The sequence below is a fragment of the Branchiostoma floridae genome, unplaced genomic scaffold (genome assembly GCF_000003815.2).
Source record: "Branchiostoma floridae strain S238N-H82 unplaced genomic scaffold, Bfl_VNyyK Sc7u5tJ_1501, whole genome shotgun sequence".
NCBI classification, from domain to species: Eukaryota; Metazoa; Chordata; class Leptocardii; order Amphioxiformes; family Branchiostomatidae; genus Branchiostoma; species Branchiostoma floridae.
In genome coordinates, this window is record NW_023365734.1 from 316032 (window position 1) to 339165 (window position 23134).

The 23134-nt window shown below is 41.3% G+C and overlaps 2 protein-coding genes across 2 annotated transcripts; both read left to right on the top strand.

The window, feature by feature from the left end:
* Positions 1–902: 902 nt before the first annotated feature.
* Positions 903–6869, top strand: LOC118407947 (transcription initiation factor TFIID subunit 4-like). Its single transcript, XM_035808521.1, has 6 exons — positions 903–1075; positions 1168–1340; positions 2948–3037; positions 3323–3566; positions 5072–5395; positions 5666–6869. Exons 1-6 carry the CDS (start codon positions 1030–1032, stop codon positions 5839–5841), a joined length of 1053 nt encoding a protein of 350 aa, XP_035664414.1. The 5' UTR covers positions 903–1029; the 3' UTR covers positions 5842–6869.
* Positions 6870–17293: 10424 nt separating this feature from the next.
* LOC118407945 lies at positions 17294–22093 on the top strand. The gene is made up of 6 exons (XM_035808519.1): positions 17294–17318; positions 17472–17609; positions 19537–19671; positions 19847–20029; positions 21581–21715; positions 21891–22093. The coding sequence occupies exons 1-6, from the start codon at positions 17294–17296 to the stop codon at positions 22091–22093; spliced, it is 819 nt and encodes a 272-aa protein (XP_035664412.1).
* The last annotated feature ends 1041 nt before the right edge of the window (positions 22094–23134 follow it).

Genomic DNA, 23134 nt, shown 5'->3' on the forward strand with positions numbered 1-23134 from the left:
CTAACTTACTAAAAGTTGTATCTATATTTCATTATTTTTGCTTCTAGTCAGATGAGCTGGACAATCTTGGCGTGGAGACTTTGTTCGTTACTCTCTACAATGGAAGCATCCGAGCTTTCGGGTCTCAGAAGGATCTGGCCAAGGACGATAAGGTCGGAGGGTACATCGAGAATCAGCTGAAGGCAGCAGAACATCAGCGGAAAGCAGCACAATGTAAGAAAGGCATTCCCTACAACAATAGTGCCAACGTGTTTGAGTACAATTACTCTATTTGCTGAGCTTGAGTAGCTTAATAGACATTTTTTCTTTGGAATAAAAGACTTCTTACTATTGTTTTATGTTGACAACTGATATTTCCAGAGTTGCATTGATTAATATCAATATAGCTTGACACAAAGTTTGAACACATTGAATGAATGTGGCTTCCTGTCTCTTCAGAATGTGAGGAATGATGATTTGGACTTCACGTTTCCTCCACAACTAGTTGGCGTATTGGGCTGTCATAACCAATAACGTATTAGTCATGACTAAGTCTTTGCAGCTATCGTCATCTTTGGTCTTAAGATTCACACACAATCTGTACAGGTTTAGCAGTCAGCAGACTCCACACAAATCCGAGCAGAGAGGATACCACGGGACCCAGTAAGGAGGACCAAGTCGTGGCCGGGACGTCCGGGAACAGCACCGGTTCAGCAAGGAAGAAGAGGAAAAAGAAAAAAGGTGCACACGGAAAGCGACATCGTCTCAGTAGTGACACTGCCTCTTTATCGTCTGTATCTTCATAAGCAGTTCACCCATGACCAAATTAGTAAGACTTAAGATTCATCACAGCGGTTTCCTTCTGTTAGTAACTGTCTATATTCATTGCCCAAATATCCACTCACAACCTGTACAGGTTTAACACTTGATTCAAGAAGACGACGTGCGAATAACGAAGACCAAGTTGTTGCTGGCACATCCGGGAACAGCAACAGTGCAGGAAAGAAAAGGAAGAAAGACAAAGAGGCACAGGGCAACCAACAACATCCCATGGCCAGTAATACTGCCTCCTCGCCGTTGATGTCTTCAACACTGGGTAAGCAGCACATTTGCCTTACCTATATAAATTTGTAGCTAACTAGTTAATCAGTACATAATCGGGCTCTTGTACTACTCGTCGTTCCTTAGGTACAGCAGTGGTACAGCCACCTGCGCAGTCCAGCCTGACCCTCACAGCGGAGGCTATAGAGAACGTGAAGAAGTGTAAGAACTTCCTTACGACCGTGGTGAAGCTGGCCAGCAGTTCTAACCAACCGCCTGAGAGGGCCAAGAACGTCAAGGAACTGGTGCAGAATCTCCTGGTGAGCTGTGTTGAACAAACGGCCGCAATTGAGAATATGTGTTGTTGACTCTGCACAGAGTATTTTCGTTTCGGTGTGTTTGTGATGTTGGTGTGTGTTCGTAGTTATTTGAATACACTCAGCAGATTGGCAGGAAGTGAGGGGGAAGAATATTGTAAGGTCAGGCTTGCTAGAGTGGCAGAAAGTAGAGCTAAGAGGTGGTAAAACTAGTCCTTAATTAGGCATGACTATCCAGGTCAATGGAAGAGACTAATTCACAGTTAGATATTGTTTAAAGTCTGTTTCTTTTCCTACGTTTTCTCATATATACATTTTCCCTTTCTTTATGCTAGTCACAGTTTAATACTGAAGAGTGACAGAAAGTAATGATTTGATGCATGTAATGTGAAGTTTTTTCTTCTTAAGGAAATAGAATTAAAAAGACATGAGATAAACTCTGAATATTCCAGGAGGAGGCATAAGCTGTTTAAATTTTGTTTTGATTTAAAATGTTGTGTTAAGCCCCGGTCACAAGAATCGTACGATTGACTGCGATGGAGGTTTTATGCGCGGCATAAGCGCAGTACGTCGTAAGCCGGGGAAGAATCGGAAGCAATGGTTTAAATATATGAAGCCGTGGTCACACGGATCGTAGTGCATCGTACGGTGAGGTCATTAGAGCGTATCTGCGTCAATCGCAGGTGAATCATAGTAAATCGGGGAGCCTCCTATGACGAAAATAGAGCTGAAATGGATTTTGAGCATGTTCAAAATTTCGCTATCGTCGTAAGATTTTATTTGCCCCCAAAGCAGACTTCATTACGGCAATTTTTGTCTACTGATGAGGTTTTAGATTTATGAATATCAGTTTTCCCTGATATTGTCGATATTGACGAAAAGGGAAAATATATCAGTCGCAACTGCCACAATCGCAACCAGAGAACAGCGCGCCCCGCACAGGTGATACAGACAATTGTTTGATCGCTTCATGCACGTGAGTTTGTAATTAGATCAAATCTCAGCTCTCGTCGGTCTTGGGTCAGTTTACCATAATCGTAATAACCATGGGGAAAACTCAAACATAAAGGCAGGCTCTATGAGTCGGAAATATATATGATATAATGCTTATGATATGATTTTTGTATGATGGCATCTTTTTGTTGATAGCATATCATGATACAATCTTCGAAAGAGCCTGACACGTAGAGCCGGCAAGCATGCCGAGATAATCATACCAGGACTCAAGCTTGATTTGAACTTTTGCTTGTGATACTCTTGTTGTCATGGTCTTTTTTAATTTATTTTTACAGTTAAAGATATTATAGGAAGGTATTCAACAGCTATGTCCACATTTTGTTGGTTAAAGAAGCACAAAAACGGTCAGACGGCTATACAGAAGAGACACAAGTGAAAAATCGTACGACGCTGGAAAAATTTTGAACATCATCCGATGCTCTGCGATGCTCTACGATGGCTGATTTTGCTTACGATTTAGCTGCGATCCACTGTGATCATCGTGCGATAGGCGTAATATGCCATCGCAAGGACGTCGTACGATTCTCGTGACCGGGGCTTTAGAGACACTTGTTCTCATATCATACATGTAACTGTGTCTGCTCCCTCCCCAGGATGCTAAGATAGAGCCAGAGGAGTTCACCCTCAAACTGCAAACCGAGTTTAAGTCCTCCCCACAGCCGTACCTAGTTCCCCTTCTGAAGGTAGGTACTGCGTTTGGTTCTATAAACGTTGTTTGATATTGGATTCCATATTCTAGACAATTTACCAACCTCTCTCAGGTTGTAGAAATGCAAAATAAAAAAAATAAAAATGCAAATATTTGATGGACATCCGACAATCTATCTCATTGGCCAAGGTGCTAATTGCCAAGTAATTTGTTGAACTGCTAATTGTAGTCGACAGTATTGTCTATCACTGTTAGTGTTACATGTATAGAGGTAGACCATTGTTCAACTAACAAGTAGTTGTAACTGTCCACTCTGTAGAAAACTCTACCGTATGTCCGACAAGGTCTGGCAAAAAGAGGTGCGATAGGCGGAATGCAGATTCCTCCACAGACCCCGTCCTTTGCACAAGCTCCGGTTGCCATGACGACGTCGTTGGTGGCGTCCACGTCCATCAGCCGCCAGTCGGTGGTGGTGACCACACAGAGCCAACACCCACCCAACGTCAGACAACAGGCAGCCATCAATACTGCTCAGATGACGGTCAATCCTAATCTTGACTTAGGTGATACCATACAGTCTTCCTATGTAGAAATTTGTATATCCAATATTGTTTAGACTTCAAAAGCCTGCTTATTTTCTGTGCTATTATGGCCATACTGACATGACTGATTAGATTGATAACATTACAGAACTGATGCAAAAAATAAGTTGTGCCAAAAAAGTGCCTTCATTGTTAAAGCTAATTGGTCAGAAAGGTTAACGAAATGACTAAACACACCAAAAATGTTACACCAAACAAGCATTCTTTACTTTAATCCTTTTGTATCTTCACCATTGACTTTAAAAACTTTGGCCATTCATTTTCTAATTTTGTAACTTCCTTGTATAATAATTTACACATTGGTCACAACCTTTTTTGAAACAGGCAAAAATTGTTAGGCATGCAGATGTCATCAATATAAAAAAGTCATTGCGGCCTACAAAAGAGATTCCAGAACTAATACCACTATGATCTTTCTACCCTGTTGTACAGACCATCCCCCCCTCTTTACTCACTTCACTCAGGTGAAAATGAGTACTTCGGTAGGGCCGTCCCTCGCATATGACAATAAATGGAGGTCCTGTGTTTGTAGAGAGCCATACCAGCACACGTTAAAGTACCCACCACACTTTTTGAAAAAGAGTAGGAGCATGCCCCAGTGTGCGATGTTACAAATCTCCATGTCTGGAGTTGGTGATTCACGACAAATCACCCTGACGGAGGTCTGGTGAACCTCTCTCCTGTAAAGTTGATCTATATCATTCACCTTGTCCTGGAGAGGAGATAGGCGCCACCAAGGAAAAATTGTTGGGTCAGCATGACAGTTGGGTCAGCATGACAGTTGGGTCAGCATGACAGTTGGGTCAGCATGACAGTTGGGTCAGCATGACAGTTGGGTCAGCATGACAGTTGGGTCAGCATGACAGTTGGGTCAGCATGACAGCTGGGTCAGCATGACAGCTGGGTCAGCATGACAGCTGGGTCAGCATGACAGCTGGGTCAGCATGACAGTTGGGTCAGCATGACAGTTGGGTCAGCATGACAGTTGGGTCAGCATGACAGTTGGGTCAGCATGACAGTTGGGTCAGCATGACAGTTGGGTCAGCATGACAGTTGGGTCAGCATGACAGCTGGGTCAGCATGACAGCTGGGTCAGCATGACAGCTGGGTCAGCATGACAGCTGGGTCAGCATGACAGCTGGGTCAGCATGACAGTTGGGTCAGCATGACAGTTGGGTCAGCATGACAGTTGGGTCAGCATGACAGCTGGGTCAGCATGACAGCTGGGTCAGCATGACAGCTGGGTCAGCATGACAGCTGGGTCAGCATGACAGTTGGGTCAGCATGACAGTTGGGTCAGCATGACAGTTGGGTCAGCATGACAGTTGGGTCAGCATGACAGTTGTTGCAGATTAAAAGGAACGGGACTGATGATGATGGTGATGAGGTACGAATGACGCAATGGTAATTTCGCCAATTCCTACTTTATGTCAGACCTTGACAAACATCACTCTCTGTTTTGACAGGAACAACATCCGTGACATCAGGAGGACTTCCACCTACGACAGCACAAATCCCCACAGCACCAAGCTTAGGGACCTCACTGCCACCCCAAGTGGCTCGAACGGTTTCTCAGGCATCTACAGGTGTTGGTGGCTCATACGGACTCCAAAATATGACAGCATCCACTCCTACTCAACTAAACACAAGGAATCTTGAACGTATGCCGCTACCAGCCCCTCCTATTCGCCATGTACATCCAGGCATGGTCATTCCCTTTGTACGTCCAAACAGGACAACAGCATCACCGACACTACCTACTGCGCTGCCACCATCTTCAGTAACACGAGGTTGGTACATGAAGTTGGTTTGGCACGTACTTATCTTTGTCAGTAGCTCTTAGTCTATTTTATCAACACCCTTTTGTTTACTCCAGCAAAGATAAAACTAGATCAAATAATACTTTACATTGACTAAAAATGGAAAACTGCAAACAGTCTTTTTTCAATGCCAGGATTTCTCAAAGTGAACCAGTGTTCGTCAATGTGATCTTTAAGTCCGTTCTTGTAAAGCAAATTAATCAACATACCAACGAAAGCTCCCCCTTCTTGCTTTAACAGGAACAACAACTCTTACAACAGGGGAACTTCCATATACAACACCACAGATCCCTACAGCACGGAGGTCAGGGACTGTACCTGTACCACGGCAAGCGGCTCCGACGGATCGTCAGGAACCTAATAACGAACAGTTTCCTTACAGTCCGTTAGTATTTTCAGTGCCTTATCATCGCTAGATACAGGCAGATAGCTTAGCGAAGGGCAAGTCACCTAGGAAGTAGTTGTTCATTTCTTAAGTACACTTGTTCTGCCAAATCTTTAAATGTTTCATGGAACATGTACATAATGACATATAAAAGGAGGCTATTTCTGTATCTAGATAGAGCAATAAACCATACCGTAAACATATTCTTTTTTCTACTAAAACTGAAAAGCGAGAAGTTGAGTTTATCTAATGATATTTTTATTTTTACCTGTTGAGTGTATATGTTCAACATGTTTTGTTGTGATATTTACTTAGCACAGTGAGGCAAAAATGTGTAATGAATGATTTCATTCATTCATTCATTATGGTATTCATGGAAATTGAACTTTTCTGTTACAAATCAGAGCATTAACGTGTAGCGCACCGACAAATGACCTCTTTGTTTACTACCTGTGTGACCTCACCTGCATCTGACGTCACAGATCGCTAGGATACCATGTCAAGGCGAGGTCACCACGTACGTGTCAATAGAAAGTGAAAGAGCGTCTGTCGCGTTTTGGCAATTTTTTACGCAAAATTGGACTTTTTATAGGCGCTAACTATAGTGAATCGGTAGCAGAAATGCTGATAGACCTTACTGTTGGAACAGGTTCCATTGAAGAGGGTTTGATTCATCACGATGGACCACAAGTTTGTGTTGAAGACTCAGTTCGTGAAAGAGAACTAGTCTAGTCCAACGAGCCGCCATGTTGGACAACTTTGCAATGGATTTGTGATTACGAAGGACATTACTGTGGCTAAAAGAAGATTATATAAGACTGGAAGCTCGGTTTGAAAATACTTGGAATGCTTGGGTGTATAAATCTGAAGATTTCAGCATAGAAAATTAGGTGAGTAACATGAGATACAGTGTTACATGTATGTGTGCAATGTAAGGTAGGGTACCCATGTAAAGTAACGTTAAACTTAGAGGCTTCTAGCGAAGGCAATGTGGAAATAGAGTGACTCCCATGGTCTGTAATGTTTCGATTTGTCACTAGAGTAATCAATATTAAGAAGATACCGTATGAAAAGTAGCTTTTGTAAACGTTCAATTGTAGAAGGTATATTTTGCTATTCGTGTATGACAAGATATTCAATTGTAGAAGTAATATATGGCTATTCATGTATTGAAATATACTTTGACCTACAATAAACTAGATGGCAAAACATTGTCTCTGTGTGCTCCAGGTAATCTTCATTTCATGATATATCTAGATATTATAAGATAATGACAGGTTTGTTTTCATTCGCTTTACAAAGTTTATAAGCTTGTTACTTCTTTACAAAAGTCAATCTACAGATGTTTATTACATAGCAGAACAGAGAGTGCACATGTCCACATTGTGTACACATGTCAGCATTTCATTGTCATCTTGAACTGATAATACATCTAAACCATAAAGGTCAATATCCCATTTGTCCTCTTTCCTATTAAATCAGAAAATCTGGAATGCTGAAAGCCAACATGAATAATACAACAACTATGCTAAGTAATCATACCTACATACATACATGCACAATGTCATGTAAGAAAGCTATGATCACATAATTCAAATTAAGAAAGCCAGATAGACGCAATAGCGTCGTACATATTGCATTTTTCGGGTAATTTTACATACAATCCCGTTTCACATAGCAGCAACATTCGTTCTTGATCGTTGTCGTCCCCCCTCAACAGACAATGACAATGAAGTTTATTGCATATTCATGCCCCATTCGGGCTAAATGCAGTCAGTTTGGTACATAGGGAGTAATCGGAAAGATATACATATACTACAGTTTACATGCTTCTTCTCTCTTCTTAAAGCATGTGTAGACGAACTTGCAGTCTAGAGTTTTTCCAGTATATCGTAGTGAGATGATGACAGCAAAATACCTACCTCTGTCTCCTGTAATATGGTACGTCCTGTTGACACATCCCCAATAGACTGTACGTTCAACATTACTGTGGTTGGCTTCGTCCACCTCTGTGGGCGGGGGTGGCGACTCGTCCTCTAAAATAGAATTAAGTAGCATGTAATTGTTGGGCTAAAAATTCGACATTAAGATCGAGAAACAAAGAAAGAGGGCATGTGTTCACACTCAAACCTGCTTGAATTGTTACGATACCCACTGACTCAGCCTGGGTAACTCTACCTGGCGGCTATTGTAGAGCACAAAGGTCTTTATTTACATACGCGGCTATTTACACTATCGTCAGCAGCCTACAAGCACAACTCACAAGTTACCGTACAACAGTCAGCCGTGGAGGCTGTAGTTTGTACACAGCTTGTACTTATATTAGCTTGTCTGTGTTCCCTTTATTATTCATCGTTGGTCATTTTCATAGAAGATTTACACATTTACACAAACACATGAACAGTGCTTTTATGTATCTTTTTAACTTAGATATTTTGGCCATTACCGGTATATTTATTTCTATCAAGAATACCCTGTGAACACATGGCTTTGAATGAACTCGCCAACAACACTGGGCCATTGGCGGTAACTCACTTAATCATGAGCTCGACGCTACATGCTTCTAAAAGTCATGGTCATACACACACCGTACTATATTTTAAAATGTGAGGATTGCATCTAATACATGAAGCGCCAAACAGTTACTTATCATGCTACACTCCTAATATCATTAACAAAATTATTAAGCAAGTCCTGAAAAGTAAACAATGTGTCAGATATATTTCACGCAGCAATAGTTAGGTGCAGGAATATGTCACTAGTTTGAGTTAACGACAAGAACAGACGGTCCCTACAGCATTAGACTCAATCTTAACCACCCTATCCTATGTAGACATGTACATTGAAAATAAATGTAACCTTACCTGTCTTAGGCTTCGTATTTACACTATTGTAATATTTATAGATGCCCCATACTCGTTGGCCAAGACGAAAGATTCTCCAAAAGCTCATATTCCCTCCAGTGTAGCTTATCACCTAATACTAATTTGCAGTGTCTATAATTGTTGTATTGCTACTTCTGCGCCAAACGTGCGAGTGATTGAGTATTTGTACCACTTGCGCTCTCTTAGGTGAACATCGTCATCGGTGGGCGAGTCCATCACGGAGGGGTACATGGGGTTATACAGTCGTAGTTCCACTCATTCGCAGATAGTTTTCCGTTACATTTGTGAGTGAAAATGTTGTAAATAATCTTTAACTTGCACTTGATAAAAATCGCTATGTGAGTCACAGGACTGAGCCATCTTCTTTTTTCATCGAATAAAACTTCGACCACCATTCGTGACGAAGGTGGAACGGTCGGTAGGAAGGGGAAGTCCCTTCAGTACAAACCCAGTCCTCCCAACATAGCTGTTGTACATTATTACGAGCCTCAAAACAAAGCTCGTGTACACAACTCCGTACGCTTGAAAGCAGGCGTGATGAAAAGATCTGATGTTTACACTCTTGGCAAGGAAGGTCTCCCGTTTTGCTAAGCAGTTCAATAGCATTATGTCATCACATACGTTTGCACAATGTCCATCAGGTAAGTACAGTTGTAAGTACAGGTGTAGCATTATGCGCAACAAGTGGGGTTTGGGGCTTCTGAGGTAAAATTAACTTCTTGGTGAATAAAAGCACTATCAATACACAACTTAAAACTATCTATAGTTTATAATATGTATGTCTCGATACTTACATACATAGTATCGGATATACTGTATATTATTATATGTATGTCTGGATACTTATATCCACAGTATCGGAGATGTACTTCTGACACAGGACACGTAGTACGGTACAACGAAAGAAACTGCTCGGATATGTTTTGACATTATGAGATACCGCCTTATTCATAAGTCTTGTGAGTCTGTTTATCCAGCTCTGTCGCTGGTCTACGCTACGAAAGTATCCTTTATTTAACGTTTAACATTACATTGGGCGACGTTATGCACTTGTCATAAACATTACAGGTGAGGGTGCCTGCTTGTACAAAAGCAACCCTCCCAGCATAGCTGTTGTACACATAAGGAAGCTATTGTACACAAGGGGCTGAGTCCAGAAAACAGACTCTCAATACACTGCAGGTTATGTTTATACACTCTCGGGCGCAACGAAGCCTTTCTCAACTTTGTTTAGTAGGTAGACATTATGATGTCACGTCAATGTTCAAATGTTATGCGGTGTGGAAGACCGTTCTGCACATTGAGGTTTCAAGTTCCGATAAGGACGAAATGCTGATTAATTGACAGCATCACGCTAAAACTACGGCAAAGCACCAGGTCAAGGCAACATTATAACCAAGTAGCGCTTTATGCTGCTAAAAAGCCTGCCTTACAACCACATTGTCAGACAAGAAGAAGCATACTGGTTATGTACAACTGCAACTCTCCTACGGTAAGATTTGTATCGGCTGCACAGCCGGGACTCACAGTGCTCAGTAGGAATTCCAACCAGACCACGTGTTGTGCAAGGGAGTGGGAGACGGATCGGAACTTTTGATAGACATAATCTATTAATTACTTGAAGAAAACCAGCCTTGATCCATCACAGTTTTTTTTATGTTTTCAGCATATTATATTGATAAATTTACATTTGATCAATATTCTACCACTTTACCACTAGAAACAACAAACCACCTATAGAACAAGGGGACAAATAAAACCTCGACCACCATTCTTGACGAAGGTGGAGCGGTCAGTAGAAAAGGAAAGTCCCGGTCAGTACAAACCCAGTCCTCCCAGCATGGCTGTTGTACATTATTCGGAGCCTCAAACGAAGCTCTTCTACACAACTTCGCAGGCTCCAAAGGTAGGCACATGAAAAATTAGCGCTTGCACCTACATTTATTAGTGAAAATGTTGTACATATCTTTAACTTCGACCACCTTTCTCGACGAGGGTGGAACGGTCACTAGAAAGCGAAGGGGAGTCCCTTCAGTACAAACCCAGTCCTCCCAGCATACCTGTTGTACATTATTCCGAGCCTCAAACGCAGCTCTTGGACACAACTAAGCAGGTGCGCCAAAGGTAGGCACACGAACACTCCTGGCATGGAATGTGCCTACTGCAAAGCAAATGGCAACTGGAAAACAAATAAGTTTCAACGTTTCATAACTAAGCCATCTTATGTATATCCTTTATAACTTCGTCCCCCGTTCCCGAGGAAACTGGTAAGATCCACAGGTCACTAGTAATCCGGGGAATTGAAACATTTTTTCACATCAAATTTTTTGTTCATCAATACAAACCAAGTTCTCCCAGCATGGCTGTTGCGTTGTACATTGTTACGAGCCTCAAGACGAAGCTCTTGTACACAACTTCGCAGGCTCAAACCTGTCGGTGGTGAAACGATCTGATGTTTACACTCTTGGCAAGGAAGGTTTTACTGTTTTGCTGGGAAGTTCAATAGCATGGTGTCATCACATACGTTTGTACAACGTATGATAATGATAATGTCCATCAGGTAACTTACAGGAACATTATGCGCAGGATGTGGGGTTTGGGGCTTCTGATGGCAAATAACCTATTGATGAATAAAAGAATATATAAGACACTTTAATTAAATCAATAGCGTGTTATAGGTATGGCTAAATGCTTACATAGTGTCGTATACATGTATATACATATACTTCTGACACAGGACTCTTTTAGCGAAAGAATCTGCAAGGAAATTGTTTGACATTATGAGAAACCGTCTTTGTCATAACTTTTGTGAGTATGTTTATCCAGCTGGGGCTGGTCTAGGCTACGAAAATATCTTTTATCTAACTTTTAACATTACACTGGGCAAAGCTATACGCTTATACAGGTGAGAGTGCCTGCTTGTACAAAAGCAACCCTCCCAGTATAGGTGTTGTACAAATAACGAAGCTATTGTACACACGGAGCTGAGTCCAGAGAAGACTCGGTATACAGGTTATTTCTACACACTCTCGGGGGGAACCAAGTCCTTCGCCACTTTATTTAGTGGCTTGATATGATGATGTCACGTTAACGTTAATTTTATGCGGTAGGGAACACTGTTGTGCACGATCGAGGTTCTACTAATCTCATACAAGTTTCTGCAATCACCAAGGACAAAATGCTGAACGATTGACAGCGTCACGCTAAAACTACGGAAAACCACCAGGTCAAGGCAACAGTATAACCAAGTTGCGCTTTTGTTCTGATAAAAAAGCCTCCACAACGTATTTTCACGGTTTTGAACGTGGAAGGCTCGGGCCGTCGCAAGGTAGGTCGGGGAAATGGTGAAATCTGGACCCTCTGAAACACGATTTCCTGCATTATTTAAGGGACAGACTTTTTGTTGAGATTTCTATCAGAGAAAACGATTTTGATGGCGACGAGCTAAATGTACTTCTTGGCTTACATTCGCACAGACATAAATGTAATTGAAATCTACATAAGTCATAACGTTAATAAAAATTCAAGATGTAAACCATAGCCCTGAAGCCCTGCAACCGTCGTGAGTTTATTTACCCCGGCTTTTGCATACGTTCTCCAATGATAAATATTTAGCCAAACTAATAAAAATGACATTTTGTGGCTTCACCTTACACTGTCTGTGACTCATAAGCAAGCTGTATTGCGTATCTATCGCCACTCCCATATCAGAGGTTGAACTTTGACACTTGTTTGACTCACAATAGATTATAAGGGAACAGACAGGTTTGACCAAAATTCATGCGGAAGTGACTCCGCGGTGGATCAGCACAGGAATATCTCTCAAATTGCTGTCCAATTCGTGCCTCACAGGTGGGAATACTAATATATCCTTTGCATAACTTCTTGATCTGAGTGAGATATGCCATGCTACGTACGTAGAAAGTTAGCACACAAAGTTTTTTTAATGTGCTGTATGTCTGCCAACTCTGTGCATAAAGACCAGAACAGATTCCTGCGCTTATTGATAAGGACGTTTTCCTTCACTAAATGTTTTGTCTGATTATCAGCTACAAAGCGTTAACGTTACGCTGGAATATTAGTAAGATTTTGGTCAGTTTATTTAGGTGAAAAGATCCATATACGCGTCAGGGTGTGGTTATTAGTGAGGTATGTAACGTACGTGACTAGCTTACTAATTACAGTCGGTGTCTTTGTTGTGTCTTTGTTCTGCTAGCGCTCATGAATGGCATAAACGTACCTGTAACTGACGCCATGGAGGTCATTGAATCTAAGGAAGATCACTCAGAGTGTCTCTCTAAAGAGCATGGGTCAGGTTAATCTCCAAGCAGATCTTGCCATGGTTTAAGCCAGTAACATAAGCTGGGGAAGGAGTTTAGCAGACAGAGGAGTTTTATTCCTCTGCCGGCTTAACTTCTTCTCCAGCGTATGCATGTTACTGTCTTAAACCACCGCAAGATCTGCTTGGAGATTAGGACAGGTTGCCACGCAGTCCTTTGGTGAACTACGACGTGCAAGAGTGGCGTTTTATCAGGTTTTAGCCCCATCTGCAGTTTAACAGTACCTCGCAAGGAGGTAAACGTCAACAGTATCCGAATAATTCCTTGGGTAACTCTCGTAACAGAGAAAGGTGGTAATGATCTAATTAGCCATAGAAAAAGGACATTGTATTTCTATGTAGCCAGGAGGTATGTCTGAGCAAGATTTCTTTCCGAAAAATAACCATCAATGTTAGTAGATAGGTACTTCTATTTTTATAAAAATAAAATACTTGGCCATCAAATGTTGTTTTTGTTGGCCAAATTTCAAGGTCAAAGTAGCTGTCTCAAATTACACAAAAATTTCAAACTCTTCACAGCTTTTCAAACTTGACATAATTGGATAGGTCTTAGTGAAAGAAATAGAATGGTTTTTATTGCGAAAAAATCGGACATACTGTTAGAGAGTTATGGCCATCAACGGCCTAAACAATACGCCATAATTTCTCCGGGTCAGCTAATTAAATATGCAAGATTGCAATATCTCCACAGTCATACAAGATACAAGGAAAAAACTTGGTATACCGGGGTTTTGTAACATGCTGAATTTAACTATGGCCATGAAATTTACATATCTAATTCATAAATGATAAATAATCCTGAATAATTGAGTTCCAGGGGTAATAAAATCTGAGTCAGCTAATTAAATATGCAAAAACACCATATTTTCCCTCTCCTTGAAGATACAAGAACAAAACTTGGTATACGGAGGTTTTAGCACATGCCGAATACAAATCTGACCTCAAAATATCCTTTTGATTTTTTTATGACCTATAAAATGGATTGCGTCACTACTACCACCACAATGTGAATATCGGAGCGACACGCCCCAAAAACTGTTCATCAAAATTACTCAAAATGGATCTTATTTTGAAATATACCCTGTAAGGTAGAATGTCTCGCGCAGCCGCCTCGAAAGGGTGCTATTTAGTGCTCCCAATTGCTAGTAGCATAAGGGGTAATAAAAATTCGAGGAAAAAAATTCATAAAAAATCAGCATTACAAGATATGACAAAATCCACGCACAGATGTTTTTAAATGACCATTATATACATTAATGTAAAGTATCAACAACAATCGTCGAATTACAAGCGGGGCAAAACACTTTTCTGACATTTTTCCCCAAATGGGCGTGGCCATATAGCTCTCTATGACATCATCATGACGTCATGCTAATTTGCATAAATCACCTTTATGCAATAAGGTACTTCGTAAAAAAAACTAAAGACCCATGCATTATCCAAACATGATATTTTCATGACACCAAAAACACCCCCCAAACGCCTCAGTTAGGGTCAGCTATGGATGGACGAGAACGGGGGAGCATGGAGGAGGACAGGACAAGGTGGAAGAGGAGTCCGAGGAGGAGGAATTCAACAAGGATGGAAGAGAACGGGAGAAAATGGAGGAGGACGATGATTCCACGTCAGAGGAGGAGGAATTCAACAAGGATGGAAGAGAACGGGAGAAAATGGAGGAGGACGATGATTCCACGTCAGAGGAGGAGGAATTCAACAAGGATGGAAGAGAACGGGAGAAAATGGAGGTGGACGATAAATTCCACGTCAGAGGAGGAGGAATTCAACAAGGATGGAAGAGAACGGGAGAAAATGGACTCCGAGGAGGACGATGATTACACGTCAGATGACTCGGACTTGGATGGATACGACAAAGAGCAGGTAGAATAAAATATTTTACATAGTACGCGTGAATGAAATCCATATCTCATAAGGGGTTGCATTTTTATACAGATTATCATTTTTTTGTTGTGCACAAAGAATCTAAATATCGGTGGTTTACTGACGTGATGAGACTATTTTCATGGGAGGAATATTTTATAGCTATTAAGCACAGATCAATGTACGTTTTGTAAATTCGGATGAAAATGCTATGAAAGCTTTTCATTTTGTTACTTTCGCTAAATGTAATAGCTCTGTTTTAATTAGATACTTTTGTATTATCGGTTTAAGCATACAGAAATGGCGGAGGACAGGACCTCGCATACAGATCATACCACCAGTGACGATGACTCACATAAAGAAGATTGGGGCGGAGAATTCAACGATGTGAGTTGTGTGTGGCCTAGGATTTCGTGAAGGTTTCATCACATTGTCGAAAATTTCTCCCTTCTAGAAAAGATTGACCAGGCAATGATTGCGTGAATCATTTTATACGTTTCATTTATTTGAAAATTCTGGTCTATAGATTTGGGGTAATGATCATGCAGATCTTCAAAAAGATGTTCATGCAGTCTCATGTGATATAAAGCCACATTCTTTAGTATTGAAGATTCTTCTTCTTCTAATTGGGTATTGTTATAAGTATTATGCTACCAATGCCATCAACGCATTTACTTAATATCATTTACAAACATGTATCTGCAGAGACCGTCCAGGCTTAGTAAAGAGTACGACCCAGTACTTGTCCGGTTCTATGAAGAAAGAAGAATGACTGTGGCGAGAAAGAACTGTCCGCTGATACAAGAAGCAGCAAAAGAGAGCGGAAAAACAGAAGACCAAGTCAAGGTATTATCAATTGTCTTGCTTTCAACAGGCTGACAAAAAATTACACAGCAAACATTTGATGCTTTCAGAAATGGAATGGTATACTGAAAAGGAGTAATGCCAAATAAAATATCATCAATTACTGCCAATCAATGTGATAAGGAACTTGACACCGGAACACTGTGAAGGCCTCCGATGCTTCCCTGAATTTACTGAGCAGCCTCATCATTGTATCTGGAACTCACAACCTACGAACAACTTTTTCACACGGTTTATAATCTAGTCTATGTAGTGTGTCTGCTTTATTTAAAAAATGCACAAGGTGGTCAAATGGAACATACATGAAAGATAAGCGACCTGACTTATATTTAGTCCACATGAATGTTGATTTTAATGTACTCTATAATGCATACCAGATTCTGGTAAATCACTTTCCTGTCGCTAAGGTTCGGACAGTAATAAAGTGGCATCTAACGCCCTTTCAGAACTTTATCGGGAACTACCGTAAGAGTAAAGGCGGCAGCAAGCGGAGACCGCCGGCAGACGACATGGTGGTGAAGAAGAGGAGGTTCACGGGATACCATGAGTACTACAGGGAACAGATACCAAGGAAAAGAGGTGAGATGAAACAGTTGTCATGAAATTGACACATAAAATTTGAAACCTCGACCTATATATATATATGATGTAACCAGTCTAATGCAAACTTACCCTCCTCTATAATTTGTCCCCAGCGTACCATGTGACAAACGAGCTATACGTAATGTTCAACATAAAATTCTGAATAATAATAGACTACAATTTTTCTCCATCATAAACATTCAGTGAGGCACCCTTACATAACCTTGAAGATTTCCTAAGTCACCTTGCCCTTTGTTTCAGACAAACGAGGCTTTTCCCTCGCCGGTGCCAATAAGGAAATCGGTGAAAGCTGGAAGAACCTGGCTGAAGAGGAAAAGGACCGATACAACAAAGCAGCGGAAGAGAGAAAGGGCAAAGAGACGCAAGTGAAAACATGGTCAGAGGTGTCGAAAAAACTGAAACAACTGGAAAAACTTGTGCGTATAAAAATGCAATTAAGTCAGATTATTTCTCAAGTAATTGAATGATTTATATAGACTATATCATCGATACGGTTTGCTAACTTACTAAAAATTGTATCTATATTTCATTATTGTTGCTTCTAGTCAGATGAGCTGGACAATCTTGGCGTGGAGACTTTGTTCGTTACTCACTACAACGGCAGGATCCGAGCTTTCGGGTCTCAGAAGGATCTGGTCAAGGACGAGTTGGTTGGAGGGTACATTGAGAATAAGCTTAAGGCAGCAGAACATCAGCGGAAAGCAGCACAATGTAAGAAAGGCATTATAGTTACCTACAACGATACTGTCAATAGTGCCAACGTGTTCCAGTACAATTACTCTATACGCTAAGCTTGAGTAGCCTAATAGACATTTTTCGTTGGAATAAAAAAAATTTACAATTGCTTTATTTTAACTGGTATTTTCAGACTTGCACCAATATAGCTTCACACAAAGTTTGAACACATTGAATGAATGCGGCTACTTGTCTCTTCAGAATGTGAGCAATGATGATCTTACTTATTTGGACTTCACGTCTTACCGACAACTAGTTGGCTTATTGGGCTGTCAACAAAGTATCTATGGTCCAAACTATGTCCTTTGGTTGCAGCTCAGCCATTTTGGTGCTATGATTCACACACAACCTCTACAGGTTTAGCAGTCAGCAGACGCCGAAGAAATCCGAGCAAATCCGAGGATACCACGGGACCCAGTAAGGAGGACCAAGTTGTGACCGGGACGTCCGGGAACAGCACCGGTTCAGCAAGGAAGAAGAGGAAGAAGGAAAAAGGTGAAGGGCAAACAACAACAACTCAGTAGTGACACTGCCTCTTTGTCGTCTGTATCTTCATAAGCAGTTCACCCATGACCAAATTTGTAAGGCTAAAGATTCATTACAGCGGTTTCCTTCTGTTGTAACTGTCTATGTTTTTTGTCTAAATATCCACTCACAACCTGTACGGGTTTAGCACTTAATTCAAGAAGACGCCGTGCCAATAACGAAGACCAAGTTGTTGCTGGGGCATCCGGGAACAGCAACAGTACAGCCAACAACAAGAGAAAGAAAAGGAAGAAAGAGGCACAGGGCAACCAACAACATCCAATGACCAGTAATACTGCCACCTCGCCGTCGATATCTTCAACGCTGGGTAAGTAGTCCATTTGTCTCACCTATATAAATCTATAGTTAAATAGTAATTTAAGTTCATAATCGGGCTCTTGTACTACTCGTCGTTCCTTAAGCCCCGGTCACAAGAATCGTACGATTGACTGCGATGGAGGTTTTATGCTTGGCATAGGCACAGTATGTCGTAAGTCGGGGGAGAATCGGAAGCAATGGTTTAAATATATAAAGCCGTGGTCACCAGGATCGTAGTGCATCGTACGATGAGGTCATAAGAGCGTACCTGCGTCAATCGCAGGTGAATCATAGTAAATCGGGGAGCCTCTTTTGAGGAAAATAGAGCTGAAATAGATTTTGAACATGTTCAAAATTTCTCCATCGTCGTACGATTTTTATTGCCCCCATATCAGACTTCATTACGGACTTTTTTTTCTACTGATGAATTTTAAATCATAAACTTTTAGCATGTGGCCATGGTTCTAGTTTCCCCTAATATTTTCGATGTTGGCGAAAAAAGAAACTATATCAGTTGCAACTGTTCACTGAAGCAACCCGAGAACAAGCGCCCGTTGAAGAGCCTGCTTTCAAGGCAATGTTTTACACGTGGTAGATCCAGTATCACACACAGGTGATGCATGCATTTGTTTGATGGCTACATACTCGTGGGTGCATAATTAGGTCAGACCTCATCTCTCGCGATCGCCTGTTTTGGGTCAGTTTACCATAGCCGTAACCATATGGAAAACTCGAACAGAAAGGCAGGCTTATGATATAATGTTTATGATATGCTTTTTGTCTGATGACATTTTTTCTTGATAGCATATCATCACAAAAAAAGCAAACTATGATTTTCAAAAAAGCCTGACTCGTAGAGCCGGCAAGAAGGCCGGTATAAGCATGCTAGTACTTGATTTGAACCTATGTTTGTAAAACTCATGATGTTATGGTTTCTTTTGATTTTTTTCCAGTAAAAGACATCATAGGAAAGTATTCAACAGCTACGTCCACATTTGGTTGGTTAAAGAAGCACAAAAGCGGTCAGGCGGCTATTCCAAAGTGAAAAATCGTACGACGCTGGAAAAATTTTGAACATCATCCGATGCTCTGCGATGCTCTGCGATGGCTGATTTTCCTTACGATTTAGCTCCGATTCACTGTGATCATCGTGCGATAGGCGTAATATGCCATCGCAAGGACGTCGTACGATTCTTGTGACCGGGGCTTTAGGTACAGCAGCGGTACAACAATAGTGCCAACGTGTTTGAGTACAATTACTCTATTTGCTGAGCTTGAGTAGCTTAATAGACATTTTTTCCTTGGAATAAAAGACTTCTTACTATTGTTTTATGTTGACAACTGATATTTCCAGACTTGCATTAATCAATATCAATATAGCTTGACACAAAGTTTGAACACATTGAATGAATGTGGCTACCTGTCTCTTCAGAATGTGAGGAATGATGATTTGGACTTCACCGTTCATCCACAACTAGTTGGCGTATTGGGCTGTCATAACCAATAACGTATTGGTCATGACTAAGTCTTTGCAGCTATCGTCATCTTTGGTCTTAAGATTCACACACAATCTGTACAGGTTTAGCAGCCAGCAGACTCCACACAAATCCGAGCAGAGAGGATACCACGGGACCCAGTAAGGAGGACCAAGTTGTGGCCGGGACGTCCGGGAACAGCACCGGTTCAGCAAGGAAGAAGAGGAAGAAGGAAAAAGGTGCACAGGGAAAGCGACATCGTCTCAGTAGTGACACTGCCTCTTTATCGTCTGTATCTTCATAAGCAGTTCACCCATGACCAAATTAGTAAGACTTAAGATTCATCACAGCGGTTTCCTTCTGTTAGTAACTGTCTATATTTATTGCCCAAATATCCACTCACAACCTGTACAGGTTTAACACTTGATTCAAGAAGACGACGTGCGAATAACGAAGACCAAGTTGTTGCTGGAGCATCCGGGAACAGCAACAATACTGCAAGAGACAAGAGTGCGAAAGGCAAAGAGGCACAGGGCAACCAACAACATCCAATGACCAGTAATACTGCCACCTCGCCGTCGATATCTTCAACGCTGGGTAAGTAGTCCATTTGTCTCACCTATATAAATCTATAGTTAAATAGTAATTTAACGGTTTGTAATCGGGCTCTTGTACTACTCGTCGTTCCTTAAGCCCCGGTCACAAGAATCGTACGATTGACTGCGGTGGAGGTTTTATGCTTGGCATAGGCACAGTATGTCGTAAGTCGGGGGAGAATCGGAAGCAATGGTTTAAATATATAAAGCCGTGGTCACAAGGATCGTAGTGCATCGTACGATGAGGTCATAAGAGCGTACCTGCGTCAATCGCAGGTGAATCATAGTAAATCGGGGAGCCTCTTTTGAGGAAAATAGAGCTGAAATAGATTTTGAACATGTTCAAAATTTCTCCATCGTCGTACGATTTTTATTGCCCCCATATCAGACTTCATTACGGACTTTTTTTTCTACTGATGAATTTTAAATCATAAACTTTTAGCATGTGGCCATGGTTCTAGTTTCCCCTAATATTTTCGATGTTGGCGAAAAAAGAAACTATATCAGTTGCAACTGTTCACTGAAGCAACCCGAGAACAAGCGCCCGTTGAAGAGCCTGCTTTCAAGGCAATGTTTTACACGTGGCAGATCCAGTATCACACACAGGTGATGCATGCATTTGTTTGATGGCTACATACTCGTGGGTGCATAATTAGGTCAGACCTCATCTCTCGCGATCGCCTGTTTTGGGTCAGTTTACCATAGCCGTAACCATATGGAAAACTCGAACAGAAAGGCAGGCTTATGATATAATGTTTATGATATGCTTTCTTGATAGCATATCATCACAAAAAAGCAAACTATGATTTTCAAAAAAGCCTGACTCGTAGAGCCGGCAAGAAGGCCGGTATAAGCATGCTAGTACTTGATTTGAACCTATGTTTGTAAAACTCATGATGTTATGGTTTCTTTTGATTTTTTTCCAGTAAAAGACATCATAGGAAAGTATTCAACAGCTACGTCCACATTTGGTTGGTTAAAGAAGCACAAAAGCGGTCAGGCGGCTATTCCAAAGTGAAAAATCGTACGACGCTGGAAAAATTTTGAACATCATCCGATGCTCTGCGATGCTCTGCGATGGCTGATTTTCCTTACGATTTAGCTCCGATTCACTGTGATCATCGTGCGATAGGCGTAATATGCCATCGCAAGGACGTCGTACGATTCTTGTGACCGGGGCTTTAGGTACAGCAGCGGTACAACAATAGTGCCAACGTGTTTGAGTACAATTACTCTATTTGCTGAGCTTGAGTAGCTTAATAGACATTTTTTCCTTGGAATAAAAGACTTCTTACTATTGTTTTATGTTGACAACTGATATTTCCAGACTTGCATTAATCAATATCAATATAGCTTGACACAAAGTTTGAACACATTGAATGAATGTGGCTACCTGTCTCTTCAGAATGTGAGGAATGATGATTTGGACTTCACCGTTCATCCACAACTAGTTGGCGTATTGGGCTGTCATAACCAATAACGTATTGGTCATGACTAAGTCTTTGCAGCTATCGTCATCTTTGGTCTTAAGATTCACACACAATCTGTACAGGTTTAGCAGCCAGCAGACTCCACACAAATCCGAGCAGAGAGGATACCACGGGACCCAGTAAGGAGGACCAAGTTGTGGCCGGGACGTCCGGGAACAGCACCGGTTCAGCAAGGAAGAAGAGGAAGAAGGAAAAAGGTGCACAGGGAAAGCGACATCGTCTCAGTAGTGACACTGCCTCTTTATTGTCTGTATCTTCATAAGCAGTTCACCCATGACCAAATTAGTAAGACTTAAGATTCATCACAGCGGTTTCCTTCTGTTAGTAACTGTCTATATTTATTGCCCAAATATCCACTCACAACCTGTACAGGTTTAACACTTGATTCAAGAAGACGACGTGCGAATAACGAAGACCAAGTTGTTGCTGGGGCATCCGGGAACAGCATCAATACAGCCAACAACAAGAGAAAGAAAAGGAAGAAAGACAAGGAGGCACAGGGCAACCAACAACATCCCATGACCAGTAATACTGCCTCCTCGCCATTGATGTCTTCAACACTGGGTAAGCAGTAACTTTGCCTTACCTATATAAATTTGTAGCTAACTAGTTAATCAGTACATAATCGGGCTCTTGTACTACTCGTCGTTCCTTAGGTACAGCAGTGGTACAGCCACCTGCGCAGTCCAGCCTGATCCTCACAGCGGAGGCTACAGAGAACGTGAAGAAGTGTAAGAACTTCCTTACGACCCTGGTGAAGCTGGCCAGCAGTTCTAACCAACCGCCTGAGGTGGTCAAGAACGTCAAGGAACTGGTGCAGAATCTCCTGGTGAGCTGTGTTGAACAAACGGCCGCAATTCATAATATGTGTTGTTGACTCTGCACAGAGTATTTTCGTTTCGGTGTGTTTGTGATGTTGGTGTGTGTTCGTAGTTATTTGAATACCCTGTCGGTAGATTGGCAGGAAGTGAGGGAGAAGATTATTGTAAGGTCAGGCTTGCTAGAGTGGCAGGAAGTAGAGCTAAGAGGTGGTAGAACTAGTCCTTAATTAGGCATGACTATCCAGGTCAATGGAAGAGACTAATTCACAATTAGATATTGTTTAAAGTCTATTTCTTTTCCTATGTTTTCTCATATATACATTTTCCATTATGTTAGTCACAGTTTAATACTGAAAAGTGACAGAAAGTAATGATTTGATGCATGTAATGTTAAGGTTTTTTGTAATTAAGGAAATACAATTAAAAATACATGATTTAGATAAACTCTGAATATTCCAGGAGGAGGTATAAGCTGTTTGATTTTTGTTTTGATTTAAAATGTTGTGTAAGAGACTCTTGTTCTCATATCATACCTGTTACGGTGTCTGTCCCTCCCCAGGATGCTAAGATAGAGCCAGAAGAGTTCACCCTCAAACTGCAAACCGAGCTGAAGTCCTCCCCACAGCCATACGTAGTTCCCTTTCTGAAGGTAGGTACTGAGTTTGGTTCCATGGACGTTGTTTGATATTGGATTCCATATTCTAGACAATTGACCAACCTCTCTCAAATGTAGAAACGCAAAATAAAAACATAAAAATGCAAATATTTGATGGACATCCGACCATCTCTCTTATT